General features: G+C 32.1%; 1 protein-coding gene across 1 annotated transcript; it reads right to left on the reverse strand.

The window, feature by feature from the left end:
- Positions 1-1,726: 1,726 nt before the first annotated feature.
- Positions 1,727-7,480, reverse strand: LOC127732574 (BTB/POZ domain-containing protein 6-like). Its single transcript, XM_052241642.1, has 3 exons — positions 7,436-7,480; positions 4,395-4,648; positions 1,727-2,997 (listed from the first exon to the last, which is right to left on the reverse strand). Exons 2-3 carry the CDS (start codon positions 4,646-4,648, stop codon positions 1,923-1,925), a joined length of 1,329 nt encoding a protein of 442 aa, XP_052097602.1. The 5' UTR covers positions 7,436-7,480; the 3' UTR covers positions 1,727-1,922.
- Between the last annotated feature and the right edge of the window lie 14,205 nt (positions 7,481-21,685).

A 21,685-nucleotide genomic window follows, 5' to 3' on the forward strand; every position in this document is an offset into this window, starting at 1 on the left:
TTGTTTTTGCTTAATAGAATTATGACTATTGAACAGGGTATACATGTACTACTGTTGCCTTTATTTGTCTACTGTAAAACATTACTAAGTATATGAAAAAGTCTGGCATGAAATAATAGTCAAATACGCATATGGTTATTTTTTGAAGTCTGATGGAGTTGCAACCTCAATTTTGATTGTAAATAGTTTTGATAATATTTATTGACAAATATAGTATTTCCATTAACATAAATGATTAACTGTTAACGTAGCGAGACAACAGCCAAACTACACAAACGGGCAGAAAATATGCGAAATGTTTCACTTGAAAGCATGTTTAAAAATGATTTCGTCTTTCACTCATGGGTACTCATGTTAATGAAGAAAGAGGTCGACACATTATCAACTTAAGAACGTTAGAGGTATTGGTGTCAATTTATCCTTTCAGACACACATTGTATAGTAGAAAACCACAAAGGCGAAGCTTTTAAAGTATTTTTTTCGTACGTATCCTCATCATTAATCAGTTTGGTCTAGAATGATGTACAAATGTATTATTACCATAACATATTTACCCTACATGTATAATCAATTCAGACATGTATAATTTGGAAACCTGTTTAATTTTGAGTTTTGAATAGACATGGATTGATAAACCTTCATTCCCTTTATTCTCATAGGGCAAAATGAGCTTTTCTGATCATTAGGCGTCCGTCGTCCGTCGTCGTTAACTTTAACAAAAATCTTCTCCGAAACTACAAATTTAACCAAAGTTAGCTACAATCGTTATTGAGGTATCTACTTTACAAAATGTGGCCGATGACCACGTCTGCCAAATAAGATGGCTGACATGGTTAAAATAGAACACAGGGGTAAAAATCAAGTTTTGTCTTTTTTTTTTAACTGCTATAAATATAAAAAATCTGACAGGGTAGAAATGTTCCGAATGTTGATCTTTACCTATTGTCTTTTTAAGTCAAAACTGTCAGACGACTTCCTATAGGAGTTATTGCCCTTAACCTATTGTCCTTTTAAGTCAAAACTGTCAGACGACTTCCTATAGGAGTTATTGCCCTTAAATAATGAATTTCACCATTGTTTTCATTTTTGCCTATTATCTTGAAATCTATAATAGATGGAGGGAAACTTTATATAGCAAAAAAAGATCAGCAAGACAAGATCTACAAACAAGTCAAATTTTACCAAAATAGTTAGTACACTCTTTTTAGGAATGATTGCTCTTAAATTACATTTTTTTTCACCTTTTTTGTGTTTTTGGCATACATATAAAGATAGAGAGAATCTGTAAACAGAAATAAAAATGATAAGCAATACAAGATCAACAAGAAAGAGAATGTTGTTATGAATTCAATTCTAGTCCACTGTGTTGTAGAACGTCAATGTTGAAGATGCACATAGACTTACGTGAGCGACACAGCTTCTTTAGGGCCTCTAGTTTGATTACAAGTTACTGTTAATTGTGTATATATCTTAAAATATATAATATTTTGTTTATTGTGTGAATAAGTAACGGTTTATATCATTGTTTGTGTCAAAAAATTATAACTTTCCTGATATCTGTAAACGTTTCCACTTATTCTATCATATAGTCCTTAACCTTCATGTTTGTTCAAATAACTGCGTTTTCTGTTATTATTAAAGAACACCAGCTTTTTTTTCAATGCTAGTAGCATAAACGTATAGCTGATTTTATTAAAAAGTGCGTTATTAAAACTAGATATGAAAATCTTTTATCAATTTTAATTTGTATATTTTTATAAACGATAAATTCTGTACATATTTTGAATCTCCGACCGAAAATCTGAAAAAAGATGAAATTAAGATAGATGCTTTACACGACAAGTCTTCTTTTATTGAATTATTTGAAACCCCGATAACTCAATAAATTGTTAAATTGTTGTCTGAAATTTCAAAAAAGCAATTTAAACACTAAATGAAAGCCCTGCAAATTGTCCGATACTAACGGTAGTTCCATCACCAGATACTTTAGAATTCTTAAACTTTATAGTCACCCCAGATTGCAGGTCTGTGACAGACTCTTTACAGGCTCTACCATAATAAATCTGAAGTCCAATATCGTCCATTTGAATAATGTAATCCCTCATGGAATGAACACGAACAGGTTTTGAAAAGTTCATCTGCCAAATGTGACCGCATTGTGGTCCATAGTTTATTTGTTGGGTTTCATGAAACTTTTCCTCGTTTGAATCGTCCATTATTCGTATGCTAATGTTTATGCAAACCTGGTATACTTGTTGGTCATAGCAATCATAGTTGTATGTTGCTGGTTGAACATGTGGAAGAAAAATTACAACTCCTTTTAGCCAAACATCTTTATCTGAGAGAAAAATGAGAGATTGCTTTCCCGATGTTCCCATTGGCCCAGTTATCTGACTATATCTATTGACTAAATATGTTTTTCGCTTAGATACAGGAGTTCTCAAACAACTTGAAAAGGTTTTCGACACTACACCGAAATGAGACTTGTAAATACATAGCATCTCATCATCTGTAAGTAAACAAGAGCTAGTGACCTCTTTTGAAAAGAATTCCATCCCAACATTCGGGAATCTGATTAGATAAAGAATATTTCCAAGGGCTTCTCGCATATTTCCACCAGAGGGCTCTAATTTTGCCAGGTCGCATTGATGTTTACCCCATTTAAAAATAAACTGACAGATGTCTGTTTCCGTGCAGTTTAGATAATCTGATTTCAAAATGAGCTCCAAGCAATCTTTGGAAAGGCTCACTGCATGTTCTGACAGAAGGCATGACTTTGTGTTCATCTCAATATAGTCTAGGCTTTCTGTTTGGAGTTCTGATAGATGGTATTGGTATGCGGTTTGTAAAGCCTTGGTTGCATGCTCTGATTTTGCCGTTTGTTTAAGAACTGTCTCGCATTCTCTCTTAACTGCAGCTAACATGTACTTGTCAGCAGCGTACAACATTTCCTTCACATTGTTATTTGTAATTGTGATGACATCGCTATAGAAATATCTGCAAGATAATATATATATAGATTAATTTATAAGTTCAATAACGTAAATGAAAATAGCAATTTACAGATCCAGTGCTTCCGAAGTGCTTTGCTGGATTTACACCAATAAGAAACGCTTAAACCCAATATTTGAAATCTTAAACTTTAAGTGGGGTAAGAATTTTACTCCATGTTGAAGTCATCAAGGTGACTTTGAGATGAAGAACAGCAATGAAAGCAATGTTTCTTATCTTATGAGTTTTGCTCATGTGCGTTTATACGTAGTGAAATTGTGTAAGGAAATAAATATATTTTCTTTTCTATATCGTTTGACATATATTTTGAAATCACGATTACTGTGAAACTTACTAGTATTCCGGTATCAAGAAGGACAGTGATTACTATTAATTGTGCATTTAGTAAGAAATTAAGAGGATGCAGTTATAAATATACCTAGCAAAGGTCTCGATTATTTCGAGAGAACGTGATGTCTAAATATTTACATTTTTGTTATTAATTTTTAGCATGCTGTGTTTTTTTTTCTCAAGAAAACGAACTAGAATATTTACAAGGATAACCTAATAAAGATGTGAACTTTAAGAAAGTTGAGCAAAATTGAGAATGGAAACGGGGAATGTGTCAAAGACAACAACCCGACCAAAGAGCAGAATACAGCCCAAGACCACCAATGGGTCTTCAACACAGCGAGAAAATCCCGCACCAGGAGGCGGGCTTCAGCTGGCCCCTAAAATGTGTACTAGTTCAGTGAAAATGGACGTCACACTAAACTCCGAACATACAAATGAACCAAATTTAAAAAAACTTACAAGACTAACAGAGGTTCCTGACTTGGGACATGCGTAAAAATGCGGCGGGGTTAAGCATGTTTTGTGAGTGGTCCCGTTACAGAAAAGGAATTGTTACGACCCCTAGTAGTTGTATCAAAATTAAAGTGAAACATGAGGTAAACGTCAATGTGACAGCAACCCAACAACAGTAATGTTTATCACAAGGTACAAATAATGACGCATTCTAAGATTATATCAATTGTTTCGTAATTATACCATTTTAAAAGATCAATTTGCCTAAAGTTAGTGTTGAAAGTTTTTATATGATAATTGATTTGATTCATGAAAAAATCAAGTTCATCTTTTATGCATCATGATATGCAGCAAGAATAAAGTAGCTTCATAACAACCTGTTTATTATTGGACACTTTGACTTAGTACCAAACTGTTTTTTCTACCAGAGGTCGATTGTTTTCTCTGGGTATCCTGTCTTCATCTGCCAATAAAACCTGACCGACATGAGTGCTGAAAATATCGTTCAAAGCCAACAATCAATCAAGCAATTTATTACACTGCCGATGATCTTCCTTTTTTTTTATAAAAAAAATAATTTTATTGCATGTACTCACTTAAGAATATGTCGAAAGGTATCTTCATCAACATCAGGTATGGTTATCTCCCCCTTTTCTGGTAGAGACCCCTCAAACATGGTATGGAAGACGGCACTTCGGCTAGACAACATATACTTGTGTGCTTTAATAGGAGTTCTATTATCTCCTACTCTCAATGTGACGTCACACATGATCTCGTTCTGTAGCATATACATCATACAATCTGGCAAAGCTTTGTCATCGCGCCAGTCTGTTGCATTATTTGCATCCATCTAAAATGAAATTGTGAAATAGTTAAGAGTCACAAATACGAACTAATTATATTTAGGATAACTCTTATGATAAACGTTGAGAATTTAATTTCGTTTATTAATTCCGTGCATATATATATATAAAAATACTGTCTGGCAGACTTATGCCGTATGCAGATCAGAATTGTATTTGGTAGACTTATGATGCTTTTGATTTCTTAAATATAAATAAGACAAATGTGCCTGTACCAAGTCAGGAGCCTGTAAATTCAGTGGTTGTCGTTTGTTGCTGTGTAACATATTTGGTTTTCGTTCATTATTTTGTACATAAATTAGGCCGTTTATTTTCTCGTTTGGATTGTTTTACATTTGTCATGTCGGGGCCTTTTATAACTGACTGTGCGGTATGGCCTTTGCTCACTGCTGAAGGCCGTACGGTGAGCTATAGTTGTTAAATTCTGTGTCATTTGGTCTCTTGTGGACAGTTTTTTCATTGGCAATTATATCACATCTTCTTATTTTTATATCTATAAATAGTGTCCTAAATATTGTTCCCCCTTTCTCTTACATACATATCCTTGCATTAGGGCTCAAAATTCATACATCTCGTGCAAAGCTTAAAAAAAAACGTCAAAATATGCTCTCCCAAAAAAGAAACGCTACATATAAAATATATATTTTACTTAAAATTTTCAACTTCATCTTAAAAACACATTACACTGAAGTTTGTCACACTGGTTGTGACTTTAAACTTCATTAAAACTAACTATCACTTTTAAATCCATAGCAATCAGTTGTCATCCCTTCGTAAATTTTACGAACACCATCACGAGTTGGTTGACCCCTATGAAATATCTGTTTCACAGATGACAACGGATATGTTCCAATTGTCGTAACTAAAATCCCATTCCCTTTTACCCGATTGTGACCTACCGAATAAGACTTTTCACCAGGTTTGTACTAACATGAACAATACGACGGGTCCCACATGTGGAGCAGGATTTGCTTACCCTTCCAGAGCATCTGATATCACCCCCCGTTTTTGGTGGGGTTCGTGTTGCCCAGTCTTGGGTTTTCTATGTTGTGTTTTGTGTTTTGTGTACTGTTGTTTGTCTGTTTGTCTTTTTCTTTTTTTAGTCATGGCGTTGTCAGTTTATTTTCGAATTGCGAGTTGAAATGTTCCTTTGGTATCTTTTGCCTCTCTTTTAAAATTCAATATCGTTTGTGACCACCATTAACTATACAGCACGGATCCGTCTCAGTATAGACTCGATCGACGAAAACGGTCTTGTGGAATTTTTCACATTCTTGCTTGAGGGGCATTAAAGATGCCGACTTCGGGGCATCGAACATCTTTTACAAAATTTTAGCAACTCTGTATTTCCTTATATCAAATACATCAGATTTTTCAACAGAATGTCATATCTAAAGCTATTGTGTCATAGTTTTGGCTTCAAACTTCAATTCAATGTTAAATGTGTGTCATGATCATCTTCTGTTTGTTTGTTGGACATGAAAAATGAAAATACTGGCGAATAATGGTTTGATGTCTTTCAGTTTTTATAGGTTTTTCTCGAAGGTTTTCTTTCCATATAATAAAAAAACTGATTATAGTAATAATTGTTTCCTTTCATGATTAATAGAAAAACTCTTGATTGATACAAAAAAAGAAGATGTGGTATGATTGACAGTAAGACAACTCTCTAAAAGAGATTGCACATATATTTCAATGGTTTAAGATGATATCCAGGAGTCAAGTGTATCATTTTTAATATGTCTCAAAGTGAATAATTTTTCTTTATGACCTGAATATATGAAGCCAGGCGACCCACACCACACGCTTCCCTTACAATAATGAAAATATATTTTTTGGCTGGACATTGTTTTTTTTTTCTAGCCTCGCTCTGCTCGGATCAATTGTTAAGAAAAAATCCTAAGTTTCAACTGTTTTTCCAGTAAAGTATTGTTGTTTAAAGTTAATTTACAAACGTCTTTCATAAAGGATAGGAACAATGTGCTGGAATTGAATCAAGGTTTGGTAAATGTCAATAAGACCATAACAGGCATATCTAAATAAAGTTCCCTGTATTCACAAACATTTCCCCTGCTTGAAGCTTTATTTCAAATACTGATGCACTAGTTCATTGAATAATAATACTATAAATAGAATGCATGCACTCTTTTTTGTAAAGAATAAAAGTATTGAAACGTGTTGAAAAGGGAAGAGAGAAGGTGTGCAATATTCATGTCTTTGGAAGGGGGATCTTGAATTTAGTTTCCTTCTTCAAATTGAGATTCACCCCCCCCCCCCCCCCCCCCCCCCAAAAAAAAGAATAAAAATATTAATGACCAGTCCCTCAGTGAGTTACAATGTAATTGTTTTGATTGAAATGGGCAAAGGTACTTACACAACATAGGTGATTTAAACAGTGTCAATGAATGGACCGTATTAAATAATATTCAGGTGTTAGCTGTGTTAAGCTGAAACATAAGATGCATTTGAAAAAAATTGTTTATTTAGTTCCTGTCATGCATTGAACACTTGAACAGGTATGTCTGAACTCAGAGTAAATTTTGTTATGTAAACACGGGCCGGCCATATTTTCAATTCATTCTTAATGAACCTTAAATTTACTTTGGCATATACAGATCGATATGACAATTTTACTAAATGGTCAAAATCTTTTGGTCTGTCACAATTCTGTAAGGGTTTATTTAAATTGCTTAATCTATCTGCATTATTTCATCTGTATCTGTTAGTGAATTAACACCTTTTACAAAAATAAGTTAGATTAATAAGTTACAAACCTTGATGATGTCTTACTGTAAATTGACTTTGTTTATCAATGCGATTTTTCGGAAAAGGAAGTTATAATATATTGACCACAAAAATATCATATGTATTTTTAGAACAGGCAATTGAGTATTACCATGATTACGTCACCCTATTTTCTGTTTAACTAAACAGGCTTTTATACAAAAAAAAATAAATAAATAAAAAACCTCTAAAAACAATAATAAGACCTACAATAAAACAAGCTTTAGAACTATGTTTTATCCACAAAAAAAAACCATTACAAATGAAAATGAAGATCAACAGCATTCTACTTCATTCGATAATTTACAGATGTCCACCTGAATATTATTTAATACGGTCCATTCATTGACACTGTTTAAATCAACCTTTATCGTAATCAAATCGTGTACATGGTATTACTATTAATGTATTAATCAACGCAACAAGTAAAACATATCTGCCATACAATTCTTATCTAAAACAAATATTTTTGAAGAGCAATTTAGGATTTCGAAAGATTTCTCAAAAGTTAATTTTGACGTTAAGCAGTGGGATAAAATCTGCTACCTCATACATGTCATATAACATGTATAACACGAAACGTAAAGTTACAATAAAAACATACCGCAACTACATTAAAAAAATATCGCATCTATGATAAAATAAATCGCATTTAATTATTTATTTACAAAAGGAAAACGTAGCAGTACAATTTTTTAGAACGACATAAACTTTTGCTATTAGTTTGATATTGAGCATATTTCAAGACTTAATTTTCGTTTATATTTAGATGATAGGTTAACAGTTTATGTGTCTATAAGGTTTTTTTTACCTTGTTGCTCGTTTAACTGGTCAACTTGACTTTTTTTTATTTAAAACGACATTTAAAGGCTGGTAATACTTGATATTAAATTGTATTAAATTGACCGGACATTTGCACTTTTTACCTATAGTCGTCTACCTGTAATTTTAATGAGTTGTAATCTTTAAGTAAATAAATTCAAGTTATATTTGTCGTTACTTAGTTCACATTGACACAATCTTAAACATAGAGTTAAAAGTAAAAAAAAAATAATGTATATGGAACGATGGAGTTTTATCATTGAACAACAGTCGGATAGTTACATTAAAATTCGATATATTGATGAACAGGCACCTCAGTCAAGAATTGAGAAAGAGAAACTAGAATATTTTGTTGAGATGTGGGCGAAATACCAGTCAGGACAGATTACAAGAACTAATTTTGTTCAATTTTTGGGTTTCAGTTATCAAGCAATAACTGACTTGTGATGACTATACGTGTTTTTGTCTTTAGAATGTTCATTTTTAGCTGTATAAAACCATATCAATGTGCTATGAAATGACTATTAAACTTTTAACTATGAAGATAATTTTGACTTTAACTCTGTCAGGTCACATCTGCCGGTCCTAAGCCTGAATAAAAGAGGAGGGAGTCATACGAAGCAGATATTGTAAAAGTACAAATGTCCTATATAAAAAGCGCAAATGTACATTAAAAAAAGCTCAAAATGTCCTACGAAAAAGCGCAAACGTCCAGCGCCGTAATACTCGATGTCACACTCTTTTGGTTAATGGAAATACATAAAACTCTTCTATTTGTCGCGTGAATTAATTCCGGACTGAACGTATTTATATATTTTGATATCAAATATTTTTTTTTGTTGCAAAAACATCTTTTTCCTCATGGATTGTCTGCATATTTACAATGTCATACTAGAAAATGTCGCGGCTCCACATCAGGGACGGTTTTCTCGATTCGCACTTTCCATAGACTGATTATCATATACATATACAACATGTAAAACCAACCAAATAATGATTATCACAGAAATTTAGGTATATTTTAAAAATCCATATATTTGTCTTGTACATCATTAAGAAAATATGTTCATAAAACGTAGCACTTAAAATCTGTATGATTTTCACCATTTGTTTTGCCTAAGTGTTGTATGTATGTATATGTTTATAATATATTATTATATTTAGAGTTATTCAGAGTAACTGATTTTACCCTTTTTAAATAAAGTTTATATCATTATTATATTATTATTTTTTCTTCCTAGAATTGAAACAGATGACCTGGTATGCACTGTAAAAAACGCATTAGCAACGGCGTACATGTAGGAGCTGGGGACAAGGGTTAGCCCCTCCTGTTACTTTTTGGCCAAAACAAATATTGATGAAAGAAAAAGAAATTCAAAGAGGACAGACAATTTTTTTGTGTTTATTTTTGCTTTGCATTTTCAAAAGTTTGTCCCTCACTTTGCATTCTGCTCCTTTGCCACCATTGCTCGCCATAAGAATTATATGGCATTCAATATCGAGAAAAAAAAACATACCGTATAATCGGCTATAAAAGGCCAAGACATGAAAATTATGAAACAAGTCTATAAAGTTAGATAAATTCAAAACACACAATAAACTCAGAATTTTCGAAGGGCTCGTTACGAATCCTTAAGGTCAAAACATATTACGGTGTGTCGAAAGGTATCCCAAAACATTTGTTAAAATGGACAATCTTTATAAAAATCAAATTTATGATGGAAATGAATCTATGTATATATTGTTCCTCGGATACAAATGAATTGAAATTAGTGAGAGACGTCTTTTGAAGCAGAGAAATTTTGTATCAGACTCTCTTTTAAATTGAAGCAACATCTAGTGCTGTTTGGAGATGCATATTGAGATCACCCCCGTTTTTTGGTGGGGTTCGTGTTGCTCAGTCTTTAGTTTTATTTATTGTTTCTTTTTTGCCATGGCGTTGTCAATTTATTTCCGATTTATGAACTTGAATGGCCCTTTGGTATCTTTTGCCTCTTTTGAGTTTACTTAAAAGAGGCAGCAACTGAACAATAAAAAACTCAATATCCATATAATTGTTTTTGCATATCATTTGAGAAATATCAAATAAACACCACCCCACTAGACGCACGCAAACAACAATCAGCCAATCAATCAATTTATCAAATGAAACAATCATTTTTTTTTACGAAAGTCTATTCCGATTCTACGTAATTACATCAATATTACATCAATATAATAGATTATTCTGTTTTGACTTTACATCTTTTTCGTACCGATCCATGCTTACTTGTCCGTATTGCTGTATGTTTGTTTATTCTACATTGGCTAGAGGTATAAGGGGAGGATTGAAATCTCACAAAACATGTTTAACCCCGCCGCATTGTTGCGCCTGTCTCAAGTCAGGAGCCTCTGGCCTTTGTTAGTGTTGTATGTTTTTTTTTAATTTTAGTTCATTTATATGTTAAGGAGTTTAGTGTGACGTCCATTTTCATTGAACTAGTACACATTTTTGTTTAGGGGCGAGCTGAAGCCCGTCTCCGGGTGCAGGATTTTCTCGCTGTGTTGAAGACCCATTGGTTGCCTTCGGCTGTTTTCTGCTCTTTGGTCGGGTTGTTGTCTCTTTGACACATTCCCCATTTCCATTCTCAATTTTGAATAATAGCAATATATTAACTGGTTCTTTAAAACATTTCTGTAGTACGATGAATAATGAAGAAAGAGTTTTAACTTAAATTAATCTAATTTTTTTTCTTAATATTTAACACTTCATTTAAAATTTACATAATTTGTATCATATGTAGGCTAAATGTAAAATGGTTTCCAGTTTCAGTCTGTACATGTCTTAGGTGAGCTGGCTGCATACCTTCGACATTTTAAAAATTAAAAACCTTCGAGTAAAACATTTCAAAATAATTCAACATATTTTAAAGTTATTTTTTTCTTTTAGTATTAAATTGTTTTGAACTACGACATCTCATAATTACATAAATAATATTAATATTCCTAATTCTCTAATAAAGAAGCTAAACGGGATTCAGTTAGAACAGACCATAATATCATATCACACATATCGAAATAAAAAAGCATAACTTTACTTAATATAAAATAAGGAGATGTGGTATGATTGCCAATGAGACAGCTATCCACTAAAGTTCAAATGAAGCGGATGTAAGCAATCATAGGCAAACGTATGACCTTCAACAATGAGAAACACCCATACCGTATAGTCGGCTATAAAAGGCCCCGACATGAAAAATATAAAACAATTCAATTGCGAAAATTGACGGCCTAATTTAAAACATAGCAATTTACGAAAAACAAATATGACAGACATGAACCAACGACAACCATTGAACTACAGGCTCCTGACTTGGGACAGGCACATAAAGAATGTGGCGAAGTTAAGGGCATACGATACAGTTTTGATCCCACGGTGATTTTTTTACGACAATTTGCATACAAGCTATTTTGCACGTAGTTAATTCAAATATGTAATAAAAATATACCTTCATGTGCCAAATTAGAGATAAATAGTGTCGAAATTTTAGCCATTTACTTAAAATTTCGGTTTCTTGGACATTTTTATCCTTTGGACAGACATAATTAACTTTTTTGTTTCAAAAGATAAACACTAGCGGATTTTTGAAAAATGATTTGGAATATCTTTACAAAAGTATGCTCTTAATCTGTGTTACAATTCTTTGAAAATAATTCATATTGATTAAAATTTCATGATTTTAGTGAAAAACGGCATATTTTGCTGCATATTTATCTAATTTAAAATAAAAATGATCAGTGATTTTTTCATGAAAATTGGAACAAATAATCTTCATACGGTATCAAGTCATTTGTCATTTTAGAAAAGAAGGGTTCATGTACTCGTTTTCAAGTTAATGATTAAAATCCCTCGGAAAATGCATCTTTTCCCGATATGTCACAGTTTGACGTCGCGAAAAATAACATATTACGTTAGCAACGTCATTACCACCCCTGTAACTGTATCGTATGCCCTTAAACATAATTGTGAGCGCTTAACCCTCTTCCTAACCGGGGACAGTGGTGTTACAGCACAACATAAGAACAAACTATAAAAATCAGTTGAAAAGGGCTTAACTCAACAGATCGAGTAAAACTATTGTATTAAAGAGTTCATTATGTTTATACGAAGTGTATTTAGTCCAATAAGTCACAAAAAAAAAATAAGATATGGAATGGTGTCCAATGGGCCAACTCTCAACCAAAAAACATTTTCATACATCACCCGTATTTTTACTCCAAATTTCAAAATCTGGAGTAGTAAAATCTTGAAAATTACAGATAAGACTTTACTGGTATCGAAAGATCTGAGACCGCAAAAACATGTCAACACCGACACATCGTACGGGTCAACCAATTTGTAATGAGTAACCATAAAACTTACGTTTTGTCGATTTCAGTCGTTCTTCCTCATAACTCTGTTGGAGCAGTAAATGTGTAAGGATCACACCCCTGTAATGGTATGCACATGCACATGCACGACCGTAAAGACTGTTACTATACAAATCACAGTATTGTTAAAGGCAAGTGACTATTATAATAGATAAAAGTTTCTCACAATTTATATTTTGCAGAAATTGAAAATAAGTGAATTAAATAAACCTAAACCGTCATTGATGAGTCAATTGTAGAATTGTTAAGCCTGGTATCTGTGATGAGTTTTGTTTTGTGTATAGCATTGAAAAATTGAAATATATTTATTTACAATTCTGATAAAAAATTCATTGTTTTGATTTTTTCAAAATTTATCATTTCCTTTATGAAAAATAAATTTTAACAAAAATGTCCTTGTTATACGGACATTTTACTAGCAAATGCATAAAACGTTATAAACAAAAATGCTGAAAATGCACGGCTGTTTATTATCGTATCTTTGTACATACATAACATTTATTGAATGTGTGCAAAATACTGGTGTATGCAAAAGGTAAGTACTAAGACATTTTCTGCAGCAAATATATGTTTTCCTATACTTAGATTTATTTGAAGAAAAAAAAAGAATAGAATGCTTAAAGGATTTTTTAAAAACAACATCCAGTTGATTTAATTTAGTAAGAATAGGGCTATTATAAAGCAATCGAAAGGAGATTTTTCATGTTTATGTTTTGTGTGTAATTCCAAAAATGATGTATTATTGGAAGTGTTTCTAATACTGTGGATTCATTTATATTCGTTGGATACCAATTTTCGTGGATTTCGTGGTTAAAGGTGAACCAAGAATTTAAATGTTCAACGAATTACACATTTTCTAAAGGCTTGTATGAAGACTTTGGTAAAACCACGAAATTAAATATCCACGAAAATACAATATTTCCTCAATCCACGAAAATTGGTACCCACGAAAATAAATGAATCCACAGTATTGATACTACAAAATCCAATCTCTTTTATTTCTAATGTGACTGAAACTATTTTCTGTGCATTGTTGTTTCTGTAAAAGAGAGTCGAACGATACCAAAGGGACATTCACACTCATAAATCGAAAATAAACTGACAACGCCATGGCTATAAAAGAAAAAAAGACCAACAGACAAACAATAGCACACAAAACACAACATAGAAACTGAGCAACACGAACCCAACCAAAAACTGATGGTGATATAAGTTGCTCCGGAAGGGTAAGAAGATTTGGCTCCACATGTGAGACAACTCCCCACAAGAGACCAAATGACACAGAAATGAACAATTATAGGTCACCGTACGGCCTTCAACAATGAGCAAAGCCCATACTGCATAGTCAGCTATAAAAGGACTCCAAATAACAAATGAAATACAATTCAAACGAGAAAACTACCGGGTTAATTTATGTACAAAATAATGAACGAAAAAACAAATATGTAACACAGCAACAAACGATAACCACTGAATTACAGGCTCCTGACTTGGGACAGGCACATACTTGGCGGGGTTAAACATGTAAGCGGGCGCCCAACCCTCACCCTAACCTGGGACCTATTTGTTTTAAAGTTTGTTTTTTCTTTTATTCTCCTGTTAAACCATCAACCCTATTATTATCATGAATTTAATATTGGTTCTTCTATCAACTGTGTTTATTATTTACATATAGGAATAGTCATAACCGGGTTGAGAATATTTGCTGTGATAATTTTGAACCAAAAACTGATGATAAAGACAAATGTCAAGGTAAATTTATTTGAACATTTTTTAATAAAACTATAGAATCTTCCTCCTTTGTTGATATTAGAGGATCCGTTTGCTTGACCCCAGAAACAAACAACAAACACACATTTGATAAAAGTTAGGAAATTATTTTCAAATTATTAGGAACATGATCAGCCAACCTTTCTAGAGCACCTAAGAGCATCTCCGATTTTTGGTGGGATTCGTGATGTTCAGTCTTAAAATCATAAACGGTATTTTCTTAAATTAAAATATATAAATAGATGTATTGATTTTATTAACTTATCTAGTATATTCAATGACTCTACCATCCATAGCCAAATACCTCCATTATTTGATAATACAGAACCACCTATTATTTCGTATTCTTATAAAAAAAAAAACAGCAGAATATTGTTTTTAATAATACTCAGTTACATCAGACATCAATATAGAAAATGATGCTCCTTCCACTTGAGACTGTGAAACATCTAGTATAAGATATGTTCCCTATGTCGTTACAGGAGACCTCAACAGCGTAGAAGACCGTGAATTCAAAACTTTTCTTAAGAAAGGACCTAAATATCGTCCTCCATCTATTATAGATTGGAAACAGTGTCGTCAGGTCATTAAACACGCTCTGTCTGCCAACTGTAAAAATTGGTGTAAACGTGAAAAATCTGATAACAAATCTCAAGACAGTTATTTGAATAAAATTATGAATACTGTTGATATTCGTATATCTCATTTTGAAAACAATTCTGAAATTAATAATAGGATCCATGATACCCATTTCTAGAATAAAAAACTCCAAGTACTCGCAAAGCGGTTTGTGTTCGTACCGACAGACAAAGCAGCCAATAATATAGTGGTGGTGAGACGCATATACTACACAGACGTTCTCCAAAACGAAATTACAAATTCTTCTACATGCAGGTCCGTACGGTCCACAGAGAGTCAAATTGTAAACAAGCATCTCACTGTCACTACCCAGCTTAAAGCCTCTTCCGAACATTTGAAAGTCTCGACTATGTACTGGTTACCTAAATTACACAAACAACCATTTAAATTTCGTTTCATCTCCGCATCTAGTAAGTGGTCAGTGTTCTACTACTAATCTGTCAGTGCTTCTAACTACCTCCCTTACTACTATCACAGAACTTGTTATTAACTTTTGTAATAAAGCTTATGAAAATAATGGTATTAATTATTTTTGGAGTGTTAAAAATTCTTTAGAGGTTTTAGATAAAATGCGTGCTTTTGATGGTCCTTTTAATTCTGTTGACAGTTATGATTTTTCTACTCACTTCACTACACTTCCACACAATCTTATAAAGCAAAAGTTTTCATATTTAATTAAATGAAAAATCTCATTGCAATTTTTTTTTGCTGTAACTCGTTTAAAGCCCTTTTCTGTAATGAAAAAGGAAAGTATGATAGATACACTTACTAGAAATGTGAAGATATGATTGAAGCTTTAAAGTTTCTCCTGGACAACATATATGTACGTTTCGGCGATAAAGTGTATTCCATGGGCACTAATTGCACCCCTTTAATAACAGGTTTATTCCTGCATTGCTATGAATCTCAGTTTATGACCAAACTCAGTAAAGTCACGTTATTGTTACATTTGGTTGATATATTCAACAATACCTATTGTTATCCTGATAATATTTTTTCGTTAAATAATCCTGGGGCCTGGTTTTCAAAAGTATCTTAAGATATATCTAGGACAAATTTCATGACCATCCTATGACTATCATATGATATGTCATAGATTGTAAATCAAAGCTGTCCTAAGATAGTCGAAACGGTGATGCTCTTATGTCTGTCATAAGTGAACATATTTTAAATAATGATTAAAAAATGATTAAAAGAAATATAAAATAATAAGTATGAACATAATAATTATTACCATTCTTATTATTTACGAACATTTTTTTTTCTCATTATAATGAACATGAATTTATATATGAAAAAGAATTCATTCATTAATTCATTCATATCTTTAATTCCTCATAAATAAGATTAAATGAACATACAATTAGTGAATGTAAGTAAACGTCATAATTACAAACAAAATATCAGTATGAGAGCAAAAAGATAAAGTAAATACACAATAGATAAATAGTTAATTATACAAGCAATATTAAAAGTATTGAAGCAGTTACACATCATGTATTGGTACACCTAATAGCACTGTCTCAGAGATCGATTATATTCTGCTACACACTGGACAACATGTGCGTGACACAGCTTGAGAAACTGAACCGATTCATCCATGTTTGAAACAATTGTCAGTGGTTTCGCGTTCATGTTTTATCATACATGAAGTGTTATTTGATTGGAATACTTTTAAGATTCGGTACATCGAGTACCAACTTAACGAAACGCCCGTGCAAATACGTAAATAAAGTACTATATAAGGAAAGAAATAATATGTATAGTTATTATACAAAATCACGAGTAAGAAAAGGAGTCCAAATTTTACGTCGCAGGAGATTCAAATTTTAATTGTAAAGTGGAGAAGAATACATCTTTACTATATAGCGGACTGAGCAACACAACTATTATTTTTATTGTAATGAACATGAAATTATACATGAAATGTAATTAAAATTTTAGTTGATAATCATAAGACTATCATAAGTCATGTCGCGAGGAGTCTTAAGTTAACAGTACAAGTTATGATATATAGTAACTTGGGACACTTTCGAAAACATATCTTACGACTATGATATGTCCTAAGACCATCATAAGACATGTCTTAGTCATAAGATACTTTCGAAAACCAGGCCCAGACTTCTCTAAATATACTACCGAAATTTACCCAAAGGAACTTACTTTAAATAAATCTAACATAAACAGCAGTAGTTGTCCTTTTCAAGATTTAGACATTTCAATTTCTAAAAGGAAACTTCATACTAAAAGTTACGTCAAAAGAGACGATTTTTCATTCCCTATTTTAAATTCCTTTTTTAGACGGCGATGTTCCTTTGGCTCCATCATACGGTGTTTATATATCCCAACTCGTTCGTTATGCATGTATGTGTAGTGATGTTATAGATTTTAACGAACGTAATCAATGCATCACATGTAAATTATTAAGTCAGGGATTTCGTTACCATAAAATACTTAAAACTTTTACTAAATTCATTCATAGATACAAAGATTTGATTTGTAAATTTGGCTGTACCTGTAAACTTATCAAAAACGGTATTTCACATCCTAAATTTTACGGTAATATTGTACTAAAAGCGCGGAAATAACTATGTAATCCGTGTAAACTCATCGAACCTTTAAACAAACTTATTAGTAAAGGTTATCTTATCAATGTTGTAATTAGGTCTTTGAATATTGTTTTCATTGGCACAACTATCGATTTTGTCATCAACAAATTAAAACATAACTAAATTTGTATTCTTTACAAATGTTTTTTTTTATGTATAAATACACATCCACGTTCATTTTCTATATAGAGATTGCTTTATCTATATATAACATTATACATTTTATTATAAGGTTAAATCCTAACTATCCTACTGCCTGTCGATACTTTTATTTTTGCATTGCAAAAGTCATGTCTTCTTTGACTGTCCATGACGTTAAAACACTAAATTCCTGGGGTGTGTTTTAGTTGATTTTGGTCTTTGATGCATGATTTTTTTTATCATTAATTGTTTTTGGCTTTCAACTAGCTTTCAGTAACTGCGAGTACTCTCAAATCGTACTTTCGTGTTACTTTGGCCTGTTGATACAATTTGTAATGCACTTTTGTTATTCAATGTTTACTGATTTTGTGTTATTTATCTCGTATTTAGTATGACGATAAATTTTCACGTCTGTTTTTATTTATTTTGTAAAAAAATATTTCCGTACTCCATGTACTCCTTACCAGAAAATTATTATATTTCCTTGTGTACGTTATTTCATTAAACGCCTTTTTGTCCAAGGTTATAGTTGTTTTTCTGATATTGTTTTCCATCTCCCCCTTTTTTTTTTATAAATATTGTATTTACATTGTGTCATAGATCAAATTTATTCGTTCAGTGTATGCTTACTTGTTTTTGACCTATAATGGTTTACTATTCACAAATTTTGACTTGGATGGAGAGTTGTCTCATTGGCACTCATACCACATCGTCTTATATTTATTAAGTTATTTGTGGACTTGTTTGTTTTTTCGTCGTTTTTTAATTATTTATGCGATTGCGTTATCTGTTTGTCCTCGAGTTTGAATATCCTTTGGTATCTACCGCCACTCTTTATGTTCTCTTATTTGGGATAAATTTTAAAGTACTTTCTTTCTGTTCATTTAGTATATATTAATTTATCGACAAACATAAATGCTCTGCAATCTGTCGATATCTGTATCTTGGCATTGCACATGGTCGTGTTTTTCTCTGACTGTTTATGACGAGTTTACACTAAATCCATTGAATGTTGGATGTGAACTGATTGATATTTTAGTCTTACATGAATGATTTTTCTATTAGTTGTTATTGGCTTTGAACAAGATGCCAGTAACTGCGAGTACTCTCAGATCTGTACTTAGTGTCTTTTTGTTCTGGGGATGTATAAGTACCCGTCCACTCTGTGTTTTTGTTAAATGTATTTCTATTTGTATCCATCTGATGACTTAAGCTTTTTTCAACTGATTTTTATATTTTGTTGTTATGTTGTACTGTTACATCACTGTCCCAGGTTAGAGGGAGGGTTGGCGCCTTCAAAATAGTTTAACCCCGCCACATTCTGTATGTGCCTGTCCCAAGTCAGAAGCCTGTTTGTTTTTCGTTGATTATTTTGTACATAAATTAGGCCGTTAGTTTTCTCTTTTGAATTGTTTTACATTTGTCATTTCGGGGCCTTTTATAGCTATGCGGTATGGGCTTTGTTCATTGTTGAAGGCTATAGTTGACCTATAGTTGTTGATTTCTGTGTCATTTGGTCTCTTGTGGAGAGTTGTCTCATTTGCAATCATACCACATCTTCATATTTTTATATACTAATAAATGACCTTTTGTGTGTAAAAGGACTACGAAGTCCTATTAAAGTCCATTTGAGTCATTATGAACTATGAAAATAAATTGCAAGAAAATCTATCTTTTAATAATCTGATGTGTAATTATGTAGACGTATCGTTCAAAACTACCAAATACAAGTACTAGTATTCATATTATTTTATGCTTCAACATTTTTAAAGATATATATTTTAGCTTGTCCAATGATACGCAAATTAGGGGGTTTCAATATTTGGGTTTATTTGTTTAAATGTTCCAGTATATGATTAAACGACGAAACGTCATTCAAATATACTTAGAACAATAATTCATTTAATCCCTATGTACGTCACTCGTTTAAAATAACATAATAATTTCGACTTCCCTTGTTTCCTTTATTTTTTTATATATACTATTACAATTTCAGATAGTCTGATACCGAACACGTATTCAAAGTGCTTATTTTTTCCTTTCAAATGCATTTTTAATATTTGAATGAATTTTATTTTATAAAAATAAAGAGATGTTTTATGATTCCCAATGAGACAACTACCCACCAAAGTTCAAAAATAAATGTAAGCAATTATAGGCAACTGTCCGGCCTTCAACAACCTATACCGTATAGTCGGCTATAAAAAGTATGAACAATTCAATTGAGAATGCTAACGGCCTAATCTATAACAGAACAATTTACGAAAAACAAATACAAGACATGAACCAACGACAACCACTGACTTGGGACAGGCACATTGAGGTCGTTTTTCAAATTCTTGATATGTAAGTAACAGTTTGATAGTACGAGTACTCAATCGTTTATATAATTCTTTAAACTTTTTATTTTTTTTTTCATTCAATTAAATGATAGTTTAGAACTACCTTGCTATGTGTTAACAACAAGATACAGCATTTAGTGCAATAAAATATTATTACATTTAATTTTGCTGTATAATGAAACATTTAAACTGTTTCTGCAAGTTGACAATTTCATAATCTATAACGAAAAAGTTATTTATTAACAGCATACATACCGGAGCACCTGAGACCACACCCGGTTTTTAGTGAGGTTCGTGTTACTCAGTCTATAGTTTTCTATGTTGTGTTTTGTGCACTGTTGTTTGTCTTTTGGTCGTTTTTTGGTATATTATTGTCAGTTTGTTTTCGACTTTGAATGAATAATGTAAAAGGAAAATTCATATAAACACTGAAAGTAAACTAGCAGAGGATTGCAACATTCATTGTAGTAAAAGGGACATTAAACGCCAGATTAAAGCCAATTATTCACATGAGTGTTACAGTGTTTTTGTTGTACATGAGTTGATTTACTGGAATATTTATGCCTTTGTGTGAAAGTAAGCAATCTGTTTCATATTTTCACGATTTGTCATTTTAGCGAAATTATAATTAATATATGTATACATGTTTTCTCCCTTATAAATCTAGAATGCCCACCTGGATTTACATCACAAAGAGGCCTTCCTTGTACTATTTGCTCAGAAAACACTTATGGTTCCAAGTGTTCATTTTACTGCAACTGTATGAGAAGTGAAATGTAAGTGGTGAATTATTTGTATTTCCACGCCCTTTTTCATGAAGATGATGAAATATTACTCATATTTGAAATCAAAATCAAATGTATCCTTAATTTGTGAAGCGGAAGGTTCAAAGTGAATGGTAGTTCATCGGTTCGTTTTAGGAATCCATTTGTCCGTCAGTCCCACTTTTGCCACCACAGTTACTGAACAGCTTGCCAGAGTATTATGAGATTTCACAAAATCTCGCTTATGTAGTGTACTTTTGAACCTTTAATTGATTACTTCATTAGAACTTTTTTGGTGTCATTTTGACACAACATCAACTTTTTCTAAACGGGAACCTACAGTAGACAGTTGTTTGTTTTTATAATGATTAAGATTATAACACAATGTTGACTGCTGTACCCAAACTTTTGACAATTTTACCTTTATTTTTGCTCTCATATTGTTGTCAATATAATGGAACATTATGCGAAAAGGAAAAGTTTAATGAGAGTAAAGTGTAGACCAGTCAAACTATTTTAGCTCAAAATTATACACACCTTTTGAGGCTAATATAATATATACTTCCATACCGATTATTACAATGTATGTCTTATTATCAGAGATTGGAGATTTATACCTCCGCTTTAAACATGTGAGAAAATGACAAAATCTATTTTCATCAACGGACATTTTCAACCGAAATGTTCAAATCTTTGATTTAGATATGGAATAATATTTTACAACATATATATATATATAAACA

This window comes from Mytilus californianus, unplaced genomic scaffold (genome assembly GCF_021869535.1).
Source record: "Mytilus californianus isolate M0D057914Y unplaced genomic scaffold, xbMytCali1.0.p SCAF_25, whole genome shotgun sequence".
NCBI classification, from domain to species: Eukaryota; Metazoa; Mollusca; class Bivalvia; order Mytilida; family Mytilidae; genus Mytilus; species Mytilus californianus.